Here is a 16103-nt window from a genome sequence, read left to right on the forward strand (position 1 = left end):
CAAGGCGCCTACAGTAACCGCCATTTATTGAGGGTGTGAGGAGACGAGGCGAGCAGCTTGAGTGGCGTCGTGCTGGGGAGCTTTCCCTAATGGGAGATGCGATGCGGTGGCGAGCATGGCAGGATGCGTGCTGCAAGCCTGCAATGCGGTTGTTGCATTTGCTAGGCCGCCGGGCGCCGCTGAGACGAAGCCAACAGACAAACGAAAGGTGAGAGAGAGAGAGAGAGGGGGAAAGTGGGGGGTGGGGGTGGCCGGGTGTGGGGGGGGGGACGACGCGGCGTGAGGAGCGGGGGCCCCGCTCGTCTCCGACGCCTACGGAACGCATGGGGCCGTGAATAATTAAGCGCGACCTGCCACTGGCAAGGCTCACATGGGCGGGATTATTAGCGCGGATCGGGGCACCACCGCCGCCGCCGAACGCCACCGCCGCCCCCCGCGCGCACCTACACGAGTTAAGACCACGCGCCGGCACCACCACCACCACCTGGCCCCGTCTCCTCCTCTTCGGCACTTCCGTTTCCTTGCTTCGCCTCGCCGCCTGGCTCGCGGCTGCTTCAATTCAGCTGCCCGCTCCGTCTCGTGCTCGTGCGAGAGGGGCGGGCGAAGGCCGCTCGCCCCCGGTCGTCCTCTCCTCCGCGACGCTACCCATCCCCGTGCCGTTCCGCCACGTAACGGCCCCGTGCGACGTTTCCTCAATAATCAACCCCTTGCGCACACAGATTGGGTTATCTATTTCACTTATCGAGGATTCGTACGAATCCATCCGAACTTGTATTTAAAAAAAAACGACACGAAGCATCCTTCCGAACATGGATGCAACGCATCAACAGCAGCGCCAGTACCATCCGCTAGATTATCCTGATGGAATCTCGGAGACAGCGGCCGGGCGGCCTGCGGACGGAAGAGTCCCGCGACCGGAGGTACCGGGCACGAGCAGTGGTCACTGCTGGACTAGCAGTAGCTCGAGGAGCCGGTTCCGCTGGTGTTCCCAACGCAGCACTGTACCCGTACCCCCTCCTCACCCCCTATTCCCCCCCCCCCCCCCCCCCCCTCCTTGCAACTTGCAAGGGAGAAACCGTAGACGCAGAGTGGTAGCGGTAGAGCATATCCGTATGCATAGCATGCTTGCCGGACGGGGCAGGGGGTGCCGTGCGGCCGCGGCCGCTTTCCCCCGCGGTTACGAAGCGGAGGAGGCCGCCGGAGGGAGCGAGGAAACCGGCCAAAAGGACGGGCGGGGACGCAAGGCAGCTGCTGCGCTCGGTTGGTGGGTGGTGGTGGATTGGGATTGGATCTACCTATCGCGGCGGGGCCCGGCACCGGCGCTGTCACCGCCACCAGCAGGCCAGGCACGAGGGCATCAAAGAAAGACAAGCCGGCCGCGCGTGCACGCATGTGAGCATCGTGTGACGGAGCAATTCCATTCCGTTTGGACGCACCCGCGCGCCTTTCCACTTGTGGCACGCATACGCATCCTCCCTCTCCCCTCGCGGCGAAAGGGATTATTAGGGTTAGTTGGTTCAGATCCGGAGCCCGTGGGTTTTATGATGAGAGGGAGGGAGGCGTCCGGGAGACTGGAAAGTTAGGTACACTACACCGTATTCCATGGATCTTCGGGAGAGTGGTGGCAGCGCCGGTACAGAGGTACACGGCGGTTTCGAATCGATCGACACCGTTTCTTAGGGGGCCGTTAGTTACCAAACCAAAAATTTAATTTTTTTGTTGTCATGTCGGGAGGAGTTTTCGGACACTAATTAAAAAACTAATTTCAGAACTCACCTAGAAACCGCGAGACGAATTTTTTGAGGCCTTTGACCGCATCATTAGCACATATAGGGTTACTGTAGCATTTATGGCTAATCATGCACTAATTAGGCTCAAAAGAATCATCTCACCGTGTACATCCAAAATGTGTAATTAGTTTTGTTGTTTAACTACATTTAGTACTCCGTACATGTGTCTAAAGGGAGAAAATTTTTGGGAACTAAACGCGCACTTAGTTTACTAGTTAGCGAGCCGTGTCAGGGGCGGGGGCGGCCTTAAATCTTCATTATGGCACGGCACATGCATGGCACTGGCGTCTGCGCCACTTCCTCTACCACCACCACCACAATGCGTGTCATCTCCTTATGGATGATGGATGGTATGGCATGTAGTGAGTGGTGTGGTGGCTTCCTTCTAGATGCGACGTGACGAGAAACGGGATGCTCCGGGAACAGAGGGGTAGTCGGGTATATAGTCTGATGCATGCGCCCGTCTCTTCCCGCTCGCTCTGGCGCCACTGGCAGGCAAGCTGATGCAGCAGCAGCAGCAGCAGCAAGTAAGCCGGCGGCGAAGCCTGCACGGCCAGCTGCGCGCTCCCATTCGCGGCAACCAGATCCGCGCATTTCCACGCAACAGTGCGCGGGGCACCTCCACCGCCTCTCCAGCTCAGCTTGCCTCGTATCGCCGCCGCCCATGATTTGGACGAGATGGTTCGGGGCGGGCCTCTCGGCTCTGCTGGCTCCCGCGCGCAGCAGCCTAGCTAGCCGGTGGGTTCGTTTCGTTTCCAAGGCCATGTTTGGTTGGAGGGTAGAAAAGTTTTGATGAGAGAGAAATGATGCTTTGACTACTAATTAGGGGTATTAAATAAAGTCTAATTACAAAATTACCTCCACATCTGTGGTACTGTAGCAGTTGCTCTACCTAATGAGGTCTTTGACCGCATGATTGGAGGATGATTGAGCGCGGTTACTGTAACATCACTGTAGCCAATCATGATGAAACTTGGCTCATTAGATTCGTCTCGAAAAGTTACAGCCATTCCTAAAAAGGTTTTGCAAATAAACTTCGTTTAGTACTTCATGCATGCATTCATCTTTTTGTGAAAAAATTTTCGTGGAATCATCCAAACATGGCCCAAGCGACGGGACGGGTCGCGGCCGCTGCATCCTCTCCTCGTCCTCGATATGGCCACTGGGAGCAGAGCGCCCGGAGGAGCAGATGTCACGAAACGAACAAAGCCCGCGCTGCGCTGTTGACGTGAACGATCCGGGGCATACGGATACACAGGCCGGGAACTCGATGCCGGCTGCCCGTCTCTAGCTGTCCTTTTCTTTCTCTCTGCCCTCGTGCCGCACTGCCAGTCTGCCACTGCCATCCATCACGCCACTACCCCCTGCCAGACATCATCCGAGCGCACTACTCGCCGCCTAGCCCACCAGGAAAAAAAAGCCCTGAAATCCCGGTGGGTCAAACGTAAGGGTGGATCTCGACATCCCAATTCTTTGAACAAATTTAATATTTTAAAATAGATATGTTTAAAAATTTATGCTAATTTTTTTTATATTATCAAACATATTATTACACATAAGAATAAAATTTTGTATAGATTTTTTATGTATTATTTGCTCCCTACAATTAAAAAGGTGAAAAAAGATTTGAATCCGTATCTGATCTGTATTCGAATTTTTATATCTATTATTTGAGAATATATGTGATAAATTTGAGGTTTAGTTTTTATAAATCTTTACAAGATCAATGTTAGATACAAGGCTATGAATTTACATAATAAATTTTATATCCTATTTATCCATAATCGAAGAAAAATAACAAAAAATCTGACATTCGAATAACCATCCGAATCCATCCTAGGTCAAACGCCGCCGCCCCCGGCCGGCCGGCCGCTGTAACTTTCACCGGCCAGGGCCCGGCCGGCGGGGTCAAACGCTCGAACGGAACGTGTCCGCTTCATTAAACTAGTTAAAGATTTACTGCTCCTGCTTTGACCGAGCAAATGCGTTAACGAAAGGCGAGGCTGGCGTTCCGGAACAGGCGACGTGCGACCAGGGTTTACTTTTTCGTTTTTTTTCCGAATCCCGCCATTTGCCGGAAACAAAATTTCGGCCGAAATTTCGCCGAATTTCGCTAATTCCGAACGGAAAGAGAATTCAAATTCAAAAAACGAAATTTCGGTGAATTCCGACCGAAATTTCGGTGATTTCGACCGGAAAATGATGTCTGTTGTGATTTTCGTACTGTTCCCGAGGTCAAATGAAAAACTTTTGAATACAAACTTTGTTTAGTTTTTCGAGATCTACAACTTTTGTTTCAGGAACTTTTTCATTTGAGCAATGGTTTGAAAGTTATTTAATTATTTCAAAAACTACCAATTTAAAGTCTTGTCATTTCATGTGACAACTTTCATTTTCTCTCTTAGGCCTCAACTGGACTTTTATTATTCTTGTTATGGTGGATATTCCTATAAATTTTTAGGGACATTAGTTGATCCAATTGAAAGTTGTTTTAAATCCAGGACAAACATGATTTGAATTGGTTATCAATTCATGTGACAGTGTTTGAATTTTTTGTTTGATTCAATTTGTATAGAGAATTGTTAAAGCATTCTGAAAGGTGTGTTTTCCGGCAGTTTTCCAACGGAAAGTTTTTCCCTGCTCTATAGATGGTGACAATTCTCTTGTGGCCTAAGATTTTGGTCACATGCATGTTGTGGATGCAAGAATTTGACCTTCTCTTCTTATCCTCGGGACTGGAATGGCGTCGGAGGAAATTCACTGGAATAAGGTTACAGTCACCGACCTACTATTGCAATGCAAAGCTTTCTTCCACGAAGTGGGGGCAGATCAAAGGCCACAACTGACTTAATCTGCAGTTGCCAATGGAATTTAACACGTATCAGCAATGGCCACAACTTAAAAAAAAACTCCCAAGTCTCCACAGTTACCGGCTACAAAGCTAGAAGAAGAGCCAGATCGAGGGCCTGGTTAAGAATAATAGACTACAGCAGACAGAGGGCTTTAGCTGCCATCTCATTCGATCTCACCGCTACATACAAAAGAAAAGAGCTGCTAGATGATAATATAAAAGCAGATGCAAAAGGCAAAAGCGAAGCAAGATTGACGACGAGCCTAATTGGACAGCACGAGGAAACCAGATCTACTAGTCTACTGATGAGAGTATAGTCCACCCGGGCCGACGATGGATCATCATCCTAGTTGTAGGTATGCATATGAAATTGAATAGGTACCTCACCAATATCATGATAAACCAAAGTCTAGTTGAAGTCGAGGGGGGAAAACAAATTTTTGCACATGAAATGACGAGTCATTCAAATTACGGTTTCAAATGTTAATTTTAGCCTAGCAAATGATCTTAGATTTGAGTGTGTTCTAGTCCTATTTGCTTAGAAAAACACCTAGTTTTTTATCGTATTTTTTACATATTTTTTTACAAATTTTTTTGAATTTTTGAATTTTGAAACGAAATTTCACTTCCCGGTAACTACCGAAAACGAAAAAAATACCGAAATTTCACCGAAATTTTGAACCAGCGTGCGACTGAGCCACTTTCCCCGGTTTTACCGGGGGCGGTAACTTTACCGGGCTTGACAAGACAGCAGTCCTTATGCGCAGCGGACAGCCTGGCGCCTGATTGATGAATATGAGTGGCGTGGACGGGAGTCAAGTAGAGCAAGATGCACACAGCGCCTGCTGCTTGAGTATATTTGCGACTATACATATATATACATATACTATACATATATAAGTATATATATATAATATATTCTTGATAATGCGAATGGAATACGCGGCCTTCTGCTCTACAACTCTCTCCGGTCAAATCACCTTTGATTATGCGTCCCACATTATTATTGACAAGATAATGTCAATAATGCTGCTAGGAGAGAGAGAGAGAGACTGAGCGGTCGATGGCAATGCGTTGTCGCTTTTGATTTCTGTCGCGTTTCAACGTGGGGGTAAATGGTCGTGCATGGCCTACACGCCCCTAGCTTTCGGTCATCGCCACTTTGGAGATTCTTTTCCGCCCCCATCGGCGGCCCTCCCCCTCCCAGGCCTCCACCTCCACGCCCTGAATCCGAGAGGCCAGAGCCGCAAGTACACTGCGAAAAAAACATTCCATTATAACAACAGAAAAAAAAGGAGGGCAGAGAGGGCGAGACAAGTACAAGCTCTGCGATGTGTTCAGCTGCTGGATCTATCCATGTACGTGCGCGCCAGTGCAACTCTGCATTTAAAGATTCTCCCGTTTCTCTTCACGCAGAATATGGGCGTTTTGGTTTTGCATTAGCAAAAATCAGAGCAAACTTGAGTTGTTACCCAAGTTGTCAAGCATGACTCTTAGAGCCGCCAATAGACACCGTCCAGGTCCAACCAACGGGTTAAAATTTTTATTCAACTCAAAACGTGAGGCAGGAGGCGAGAGGCGTCCAATGGGAAGGTGTCAATTTTTTGTAAAAAAAAGTCACAGGGGGATTTCGAGATAGTAACAGTGGGATTAAGCATGGGAATCGAGGTAACACTAAAAATGTAAAAAAGGTTAAAGGTAACTCGGGAGCCATTTGGCACTTGACCCACCCCCGGGGTGAAGCACATGGGCATATATATACGCCTTTCCCCTCCACCGCTCCAGGCCTCGCCCCCCATGCCCTCCCCGTCCCACTGACGGTGGTCCCCACCGCCCGACCCCGCTCGTCGGCGACCCCCGCCCGCCCGCTCCCTCCCCTCCACCGCACCGGCGGAGAGATCCGGCCGACACCGGTGAGCCCTCTCGCCGCGCCGCCGGCCGGGCACTCGCCGCATTTTTGTTTGTTTTTTTTCTTCTGGGCGAGGTGACGCGGAGTGTAACCGCTTTCCTCGTGGCCCGTGCCTCGCAGGTTTTCGCTTGGAGGCCGGCGAGCCGCGCGGGCTGGGCGCCGGGATGGAGGCGGCCGGCGCGCGCCGGTGGCCCGGATCTCGCCGGCGGCGCGTCTCGGCAAGGTGAGAGGAGGCGGCGGCTCAATTCTCTCGGGTTCAGTTCTCGCGTTTCCGTTGCAAAGTGGGATGCTCTGTTTTTTTTCCTTTACTCGTTTCAGTTTCAGAAAGTGTGCTAACCGTAGTTGTAAAATGCCAAGGGAACTTTGCTTTTGCTACTGGCTCAGTTCCTGCTGGTGGAGGAAATGGCGGTGAATTGGTTGGGGAAAGGTGTTTGTTTCCTTTCTTCTTTGGGAGGGTGGAGTGGGTTGGGCTGGAGCCAGAGAGTCTCTGATTTCTAGTGCATTTTGTTGTACGAGTGGCCACCAGGCATACTTTGTTCGCTGCTTGTAGATGAACGGATTTGCAGTGAGAACAGGCAGTTATTTTAGCCGGCATCTGGTAAATCTTAGCTAGTTTTCGGTCTGTTCTTATTGTGAGGGCTTCAAGGCTTTTTGTCCTGCTTCTGGAACAATAATGACCAAAGGAATCAGAGGGGGCTTATCTACATATTTTGTTTTCTCGATCTAGAGAGAACAGATAATGCAAACGTGCCTAGTAAATGGCTTCCGTATTTCTCTCGGGAAACTTGTTTGGGCCTGAATATGCGTTGGGCTTAACTAAAGTTGGAATCAACCAAGTTAGCAATGCATTGATATTTTTTGTTGTTGTTGGAGTGGATTTGTTAAAAATATTGCTTAGCAATGGAAACAACTCACAAAGTTCTTGTTATTGTGTGATTTATTGGTGATTCGTAGGATGTTTGGCTGGTTGAGTTAGGAGTTTACCGTGCAGCAATATTCTTGCTGATACTGGTATCAACAGCCAAAGAATACCGGAGAGTATGTCTTTGAGATTTGTAGTGCTGTATCTTATAATTCTATTTGATTCTTGATACGGTAAAGTCTGAAATCAGCTCTGAATAGCAAGAGGTCAACTGTTAAGAAGAATGTTTTTGTGTGGTCTTGTATCTGACATAGAAGTAGCTATTATATACTCTGTTATTAATCCACAATATCTGTGAAGCTTAACAACAATGTTGTGCAGTTTTACATAGTTTCTCTCTTGTCGTTTCCAGAGCTGGCCTGTGAACTTTGTGGTTTCGGTACCCTCGATTTTGACTGATCAGAGAAAGAATGGAAGAGTTACAAGATAGCAACTCGAAAAGCCTGGTTGCCCTTCCAGGCTCTTTGGTTCTGCATCTCTTTAGGCTGTTTGGTCAGCAGGATCAGAGTTCATGGCAGAAGTACATACTAGCTTACTTTCTGTTGGTCAGGAATGAATACTTCTCTGGGGAGTCGAAGAGACACTCAGATGTGTTCTGTGATATTTCAGAGTTAGATGTATTTCCATATGCTATAGATCTGGACAGTGAAGAACTTGAACTGAATGAGCAGAAACCTATTCTGAAGGCTCAGTCGGGAGGTGATTCAAGTGGTAACAGATCAAATGATTGCTACTTTCCAGGCCTTCATGATGATCTGTCTCAAGACTGCCTTGCTTGGTCAAGCAGATCAGACTACCCTTCCCTTTCTTGTCTGAATAAAAGATTCAATTTGTTAATTAACAGTGGATATCTGTACAAATTGCGAAGGAAATATGGCATTGTTGAGCATTGGGTGTATCTCGCTTGTAGCTTGATGCCCTGGGAAGCATTTGATCCCAACCGAAAGCGGTGGATGAGGCTCCCGAGAATGCCATGCGACGAGTGCTTCTCCTGTGCAGACAAGGAATCGCTTGCCGTTGGGACACAGCTGCTTGTCTTTGGCCGTGAATATACTGGCCTTGCTATTTGGATGTACAACTTACTGGCTCGCAGTTGGTCCCGGTGCACTCCAATGAATCTGCCCCGCTGTCTTTTTGCCTCGGGAAGCTCAGGAGAGATTGCTATTGTTGCTGGTGGGTGTGATAAGAATGGACAGGTGCTGAGATCTGCTGAGTTGTACAACTCAGAGAATGGCTGCTGGGAGACTATCCCAGACATGAACTTAGCCAGGAGGCTCTCTTCAGGTTTCTTCATGGATGGCAAGTTCTACGTCATTGGGGGTGTATCAAGTCAGAGGGATTCATTGACTTGTGGAGAGGAATACAACCTTGAGACAAGGACCTGGAGAAGAATACTGGATATGTATCCTGGTGGAACCAGTGCTTCTCAGTCACCTCCTCTTGTTGCTGTTGTGAATAACCAGCTCTATGCCGCTGACCAGTCAACTAATGTGGTCAAGAAGTATGACAAGGCAAATAACACCTGGAACATACTGAAGCCATTGCCTGTTAGAGCTGACTCATCCAATGGTTGGGGCTTGGCTTTCAAGGCTTGTGGCGACAGATTGTTGGTAATCGGCGGCCACAGAGGGCCTCGTGGTGAGGTAATATTGCTGCATTCCTGGTGCCCTGAAGGTGGGGAGGATGGTGCTGACTGGGAGGTGCTCTCGGTGAAGGAGCGTGCGGGCGTCTTCGTTTACAACTGTGCAATAATGGGGTGCTGAGTTACCTTCGCTTCAGTACATGCCGCTGGTTTAGCAAGCCAACAATTTCTTGTTGCCCTTTACCTACCCTTTATAATGACTTGTAATTCAGAAATGACACACCCCCTTTTCGTGGAGCTCTCGATTGATTGAATGTTTGGTAGAGAGCATAGAGCATTCAGTTCAGTTTACCTGGAACTTCTTTTTCCCCCTGTTAAACTCGTTCAGAATTCTTTGTTCTTGTCCAGTATGAATTTTATGCAGTATTCGTTATTCATCATCCTTGTTGCGAAGTTTGTCTGGCTGCTGCTGTCCTGAGATAAATCTCGTACCTCAAATTTCAATGTACCGTACTTCCGTACTGATGTTCAGAAATCTCGCAGACAGCTCGGACAGTTCTGGTTGCCAGTCAAAACTTTGCTGTATCTTACTTTTCAGACTATTCTGTACTGCCTAATAGCCATCCAATGTCATTGTGAGTGATATGCACAATTTTTTCAGTGAAAGAGTTTGACCGGTGTTCCCTATAATAAGAATGAAGAGTCTGTCAACATCGTTTACTTTGCTGATTCGTCAGACAGTTTGTCAGCTTCGTTTACTTCGATGATGGTTTTGCCTCCTCTGCAGAACATCCTCCTGAGTAGCCGGCAGCAGGTACAATTGCTAGCGACAGACGTTGCATTGAACTGAAACCCTGCTAAAAGAACGCGCTGATGTGAGGCTGATGTGAATGCGAATATGTGATCTCTGAATATTGCGTCGGGTCAATCACACTTTAAAGGGTTGAAGGAGCATGATTCCGACAGCATATATATGGGCATTTGACATGTTGAAATACATGTCCATGCCATGCCGGGCACATTTTGTAACTTTCTTGGCGACAATTGATGACGACGGCGACGCGTTTATCGTCAGAGATCTCGTCCATTGTTGTCCAGGCTCCAGGGAAATCGAGGTTTGATCGGTTCTTCGATTCTCCGCAATACCTCAACTGCCTGTCAGCATCCGTGCAAAAACACGGAGCCACTTGACCGTTCCTTCCTGCACTGTACCGGTGAGATGTGCGACACTTGGACATCTTCTTCCTACCGACATCATCGTGATGTACTGGCAACGTCAGGTACACCCTTAGAACTAAAATTTTGGCTTATATTGTAGTGAGATCAGATGTTTAACAGCAGTCAACTAATCATTTAAAAGGTAACTAGGTGTATAGCCCGCGCATTTGCGCGGCTAGTATTGAAAATTCAAAAAATTGCATGTCGTTGTATCCTTATTTAAAAATTATACTATTTTTTTACCATACATCACCCTTTTAATTATTGTAAATTATGTCTTATTGTTGGTTAAAACAATTCAAATATGATCTATCTATAATAACAATTTGATTTATTAAGCTTTAATAATATTATGCATATAATAATTTTTATTTCCATTTTATTTTGATTGATTATTGTTAGCTTTAGTTTTTATTAATAGTATATGTTTGTAACTGATACATAGCTAAATGATATTTTATATTTAATTTTTCATAATGACATTGGTGGGTGATTTTTAATTAGGCACAGGAGTATTTTAGGTTAATTTTATTATAATGGCAGTGGTGGGTAATTTTTATTTTTCTATTTTTCTCCGATTAACGTGGGAATTTCTAGGCCTTGAGAGCGAACGTGGAGGCTCCGTTTGTTGACTAAATAATAAGGTAATAGATAGATGTGAATATATTCTTTGAGGCATCAAGAACTGAAGTTTTTTTTTTGGAGCAAGGACGGCAGGTGTTCGATCTTTTCATTTGAGGCAATAAGCTTATCATCTTTTTGAGCAAAAACTGAAGTTGTTTCCAACGCGCAAAGGAAGACATCTTTGTTTCGAAATATTTACAGCATACAAAGAAGCAATAAGCTACCTATGAGATCTTTCCTCATAACAAATGAAACAAGAAACTCTTCAAAAATTGCATGTAACCTGGCCCATCTATCACAATTCACACAATATACAAACTGGGGAAAAAGAGAAGCTTCTGGCATCCAGAATTTCACATGGATGACTGCGTGGGCGTTTCCGACGACGAGAAATGTTCTGTTGTGGTGAACGATTTTGTGGTGGGAGAGCGTGTCTCACTTGATCTTTGCTCCTTGCTGCTGACCTTGAGATCTGCAAAGTCAGTGATCATGGCGGGCCTAGTGATCTTGTCTACGGGGATCCTTTTCTCCCCTGTGAGCATCCGGACAACATTGGTCATGTTGGGACGACGTGCCATTGCGTCCTGCGTGCATAGCAGGCCAATCTTCAAGAACCGGCATGCCTCCTCAACATCCAGGTCGTCCCCTATGTCGATATCAATGATCTCTTCCAAACGTCCTTCCTCGTGGAGTCCCCATGTCTGCAAGAGCAGCAGCTTACTTGTCAAGTTCATTGATATTTATTGCGTCATTGGTTCAGGACACACTGATTTATATGCCACGAGTCAAAATTTACCAAATTTACAACTTGTAGGCTACTTTATCTGATATGTAGCAAGAACGGCTTACCCTTTCAAGAAGGAATTGATCTTCAGAAGGTAATCTTGTATTAGTGTTGCATCTTCCACTGACAATTTCTAAAAGAAGAACTCCATAACTATAGATGTCGGACTTCTTTGTCACTTGACCTCGGATTGCATATTCAGGAGCCAGGTATCCTCTAAACATAAATGGAAGTAGAAGTCAGAGCTACAGAAAATCATGCAAAGGAAGCTTCACACCCAGGACTTAGGGGTATGCTTACAATGTGCCGGCAACTCGGGTGCTCACATGAGTTGCATCGGGTGGTAGGAGCCTCGCCAACCCAAAATCAGAAATTTTGGGGGTGAGATCCTTGTCAAGAAGAATGTTGCTCGCCTTTATGTCCCGGTGGATAATGGGAGGTCGGATTTCCTCATGGAGAAATGCAAGTCCACGGGCAACACCCATAGCAATTTTGACGCGTGTCCGCCAGTTGAACCGAATGTTACTATACCTGGTTCCTGCAATGGCACACACAAAACATCTGTAAGTATGGAACTTACTAAGATATTTACGATCGGAGCAGGTGTTAGGCGGAACAATGTGTCACCTAGCAATGTCTGAGCAAGGCTGTTGTTCTCAAGGTAATTGTAAACAAGGATTCTGTGAGAGCCTTCAGCGCAGCAACCGATAAGAGTGACCAGATTTTCGTGCTTGATGTCAGATATTGCTGTAAGTTCAGTCAAAAACTCCCGGATACCTTGCCTTGATGTAGCAGATAGAACTTTCACTGCAACTACTGTCCCATCTTTAAGCACTCCCTGATCAACCAAAATTGAAATATAAGCCAAGGATTCTCATGCTGTCTGTTCAAGACAATGATCAAATGCTGAAAAATGTTGTGCATATTTACCCTGAAGACAGAACCAAAACCACCCTCGCCAATCTTATTTCCACCACTGAAATCTTGTGTAGCCTTTCTCAACTCATTGTAAGAGAAGACTTTCACACTATGTACATCTGGAACAACAAAAGCAAGAACATGTAAGAATGGAAAATCGCATGAATGTGAAATGGATGTAGCAGTGACAATAATGCAAAAATTGCTAACCATCATCGCCCTGAACGGCCTGTTCAGCTTTCTTTCCAAACATAAAGCAGCAACCCATCTTTACCAATACAGTGGCAGATGCGCCCACAGAGAAAAGCAGGAACTTATAAGGAGTTTCTGAAAAAATAAAGATATGTTGACCATCAGCAGAGATTTCAGTAATATCAATTGGGATTAGTAAATCAACCTAAAAGAAAGTAAAGTACAATTACAACTGGTATTGCCGGTTAGCAGTTGGACTCACATGGCAATTGTAGCATAAACAAAGATTTGTGTTTTGGAGTGGACAATTGGACCACTTGAGAGAAAAGGACCAGCAATGTGGAAACACATTGACAGTACGTTTTTAAGCTACCTTACCATTTACCGCATTCGAACTATTAGGTTACTACTGTAAAAGTCCACATGTCGTACAAGATAGAAAGACGTCAAAATGTGAAACCACCGAGCTAAGATATTTCAGGCTTCAGCTGCAAGGAGGCTTTAGCCAGGTCAAGGAAGAAGTCAGCCCCCAATTTGCTCACCGGTTTGAAGAAATGAAACAAGGACTGTCGCAATTACTCGCGACCTAACGCGGGCGGTGGACCAATCGCCTCCCTTGGAGTGTGAAAATTAGCTAGCTAGATGGCAAATACCAGTTGCCAGTGATAACCATCTGACATCGACATACAGAATGTAAATTTGCATCCCGATTCACGGTGAACTACCAGGAAAACGAGGTTGCTGAAACGTTGAAGACGCCACGGAACTAAGCAGATGGCTTCCTGGTCGTACAGGCACAGTTTGCAGTGATTTCTACGGAGTATGTCCCAAATCGTACTTGTTGCTAGAGGAACTAACATATATGGGCATATGGCACATGAAGCAACGCCAAAGTATGTCCCAAATCGTACTTGTTGCTAGAGGAACTAACATATATGGGCATATGGCACATGAAGCAACGCCAAAACTGAGACGAAACATGTGAAAGGCGATTTTATATGTCCCAAATCCAATTCAGAAGTGGATTCAGGGGAGGAAGATAATTCATCGGTCTGGAAATGCAAAGAACCGACGAACGGTGATGCAAAGGTGATTGCTATTTCGAGATCGCAGAGGCAATTTCACGGACCTCTACGTGACCACGATTCAGAGATGCAACGGGAGAAATAAACGACAGGAGTCCAAAAATGGAACATGAAATCTCTCAAACAAACCCCCAAACAGTAGTCGTTTTATTTTTGTACGCAATCAAGCGCCCCCCAGTGAAGCCAAACCACCCACCCTGAGAAGAAAACCCTAGCTGCCCAGCGCCACCAATCCAGAGACAAGAGCTACTACACATCACAGACAGAGCGCAAGAATCACCTTCAGGTAGCAGCGGAGACGGAGCACAGGTGGACCTCGACCGGTACGGCGCGCTCAAGCAGCTCAGCGAGACGCCCCTCAGGTGGGTGGGTAACCGGAGAGGGGGAAGAGAGAGAGAGAGAGAGAGAGAGAGAGAGAGAGAGAGAGAGAGGAGGAGGAGGAGGAGGAGGAGGAGGAGGAGCGCTCGGCTCGACTGCACGAACAGGAGGCGGCGGCGGTGGGCGTTGTTAAAAGAGGGGGGACGCGAAACGTGCGGGGTAGGCGGGGCGGGAGGGAGGCGGAAGACGACGAAGGCGGCGAGAAGGCGCCGAGGGATCGCGAGCCTATGACTTTTCGTCGCCCCCTCTTTGGATTTAAAATTTCAAAATTTTACAAAATTTCTTATCATATCGAATTTTTAAACACATACATGAAATATCGAATTTTTAAACGCATATATGAAATATTAAATGTAGCTAAACAAAATAACTAATTACACAGTTTGACTATAATTTGCAAGACGAATCTACAAAACTTTTTTATACCCACAGCCCAATAATAATTATCAAATACAAACGAAAATACTACAGTACTTTATATCCAAAATTTTTCACATCTAAACAAGATCTTAATAGAGGATTAGAAAAAAAAAATTTGGCCCCGTTTGTGGGGGGGCGTGGTGGCGACGTCTTTTTTACCCGCGTGCACGCCATGCGCGATGCGCCAGGCCGCAGCGACGCGGGAGTCGCCGGACCCGCCCGGCCGCCGGTCAGCATCGCCGGCCTCCACGTCCGCCCACCCCTGTGGGCCCGGCGGTTCACAGCTGCGCGGGAGGACGGGAAGTCGGGATGCGACGGCTCTTAACCCTGCGCAATGCAGACACGGACACGTGGTGTGCCGTGTGGTAGACCGTGGTGGGTCAACGTTGTTACCTGGTACTAGTAGTACCAGTGGTTAAAAACGGCGTGGCGTCTCTGGCTTGCGCCCCCGCCTCGTAATAAACCCGTAAACGCAAAAAAAAAAAACATCACATCGAATATTTCGATACATGTATAGAGTATTAAATGAAATCTATTTATAAATTTTTTTTACATGGATGGGCTGTAAATCGCGAGACGAATTTAATGAGCCTACTTAATCCATGATTTGCAACAGTGATGCAACAGTAATTATCTGCTAATTATTGATTAATCATAAATTAATTAGTATCATTAGATTCATCTTGCGATTTACAACCCATCTGTATAAAAAGTTTTATAAATAGACTTCATTTAGTACTTCAAATTAGTAAGATTCCAACACAAAATTTTTTTTCGTTGGAACAAACAGGGCCTTCCTTCCTTCCCGTCTGCGCCGCCGCCGCCGCGAATATCAGCCGGCGGCGGACGAGAGGGTGATCCGAACGTGCGTGGATTTCGGGTGTCCGGATCTGGCTGGCCTTTGAAAAGAAAAAAAAGGCAACACTTGTTCATGCTCACACTCTGATCATCCTGGTTGGATGGAGTGGCAAGTCAGCCGGCAGATCTTCCACGCCGATCAGCAACGGTTTTACCACGGAACCCAACCAACACATGGCAGGACGCGCATCGCATCTCGCACCGCTCCAGTGGCCAGTGATCGCAGCAGGGTTTTTACCGTTTACCACACCGTGACCATCCAGCCGCGCTGTGCACGCAGGGATGATGTTATCTAGTAGCTGGCTAGCTATGAGCACGACAGGTCGGTACAACTAAATTTCGATTTGGATCCACTCATTCTCCAGCCACCTATCGCGCGTGATTCGTTTGATCTTGTTTAAACCAAGTGGCCGAGGCATTGTGAAGCTGGCGGCCGGTATGGCAACATTTGTTAAGTCGCCTGTAGCTCTCTCGTTGATTGTTTGCTTCGGTGGGGCACTGCCGAATACGCATCATGCATAGTTCGGCTAGCTACCAATCACCTTATACACTTTTAGTCTCTGGAGCCTGTC

The 16103-nt window shown here is 46.8% G+C and overlaps 2 protein-coding genes across 3 annotated transcripts; one reads left to right on the forward strand and one right to left on the reverse strand.

Annotated features, from left to right (window-relative positions):
• The first annotated feature begins 6427 nt into the window (after positions 1 to 6427).
• Positions 6428 to 9494, forward strand: LOC120681631 (F-box/kelch-repeat protein At5g60570-like). The gene is made up of 3 exons (XM_039963210.1): positions 6428 to 6554; positions 6671 to 6773; positions 7825 to 9494. Exon 3 carries the CDS (start codon positions 7883 to 7885, stop codon positions 9233 to 9235), a length of 1353 nt encoding a protein of 450 aa, XP_039819144.1. The 5' UTR covers positions 6428 to 6554; positions 6671 to 6773; positions 7825 to 7882; the 3' UTR covers positions 9236 to 9494.
• Positions 9495 to 11035: 1541 nt separating this feature from the next.
• Positions 11036 to 14347, reverse strand: LOC120681632 (cold-responsive protein kinase 1-like). 2 transcript variants are annotated; one of them, XM_039963211.1, is made up of 7 exons: positions 14156 to 14347; positions 12809 to 12925; positions 12611 to 12717; positions 12308 to 12518; positions 11981 to 12218; positions 11746 to 11896; positions 11036 to 11597 (listed from the first exon to the last, which is right to left on the reverse strand). In XM_039963211.1, exons 2-7 carry the CDS (start codon positions 12864 to 12866, stop codon positions 11250 to 11252), a joined length of 1113 nt encoding a protein of 370 aa, XP_039819145.1. In that variant the 5' UTR covers positions 12867 to 12925; positions 14156 to 14347; the 3' UTR covers positions 11036 to 11249. The 2 variants fall into 2 exon arrangements, with proteins under 2 accessions (XP_039819145.1, XP_039819146.1); XM_039963212.1 differs by having other exon boundaries at positions 12809 to 12892; positions 14156 to 14297.
• Positions 14348 to 16103: the final 1756 nt, after the last annotated feature.

This window comes from Panicum virgatum, chromosome 7N (genome assembly GCF_016808335.1).
Source record: "Panicum virgatum strain AP13 chromosome 7N, P.virgatum_v5, whole genome shotgun sequence".
NCBI classification, from domain to species: Eukaryota; Viridiplantae; Streptophyta; class Magnoliopsida; order Poales; family Poaceae; genus Panicum; species Panicum virgatum.

Excerpts from the sequence above, each read along its gene's own strand:
- LOC120681632 (XM_039963211.1), bottom strand. The coding sequence starts at position 12,866 with ATGGGTTGCTGCTTTATGTTTGGAAAGAAAGCTGAACAGGCCGTTCAG. Across the intron at positions 12,718-12,808 it reads GGCCGTTCAGGGCGATGATG|ATGTACATAGTGTGAAAGTC; the intron begins GTTAGCAATTTT and ends TTGTTGTTCCAG. Across the intron at positions 11,897-11,980 it reads ACCCGAGTTGCCGGCACATT|AGGATACCTGGCTCCTGAAT; the intron begins GTAAGCATACCC and ends ATTTATGTTTAG.
- LOC120681631 (XM_039963210.1), top strand. The coding sequence starts at position 7,883 with ATGGAAGAGTTACAAGATAGCAACTCGAAAAGCCTGGTTGCCCTTCCA.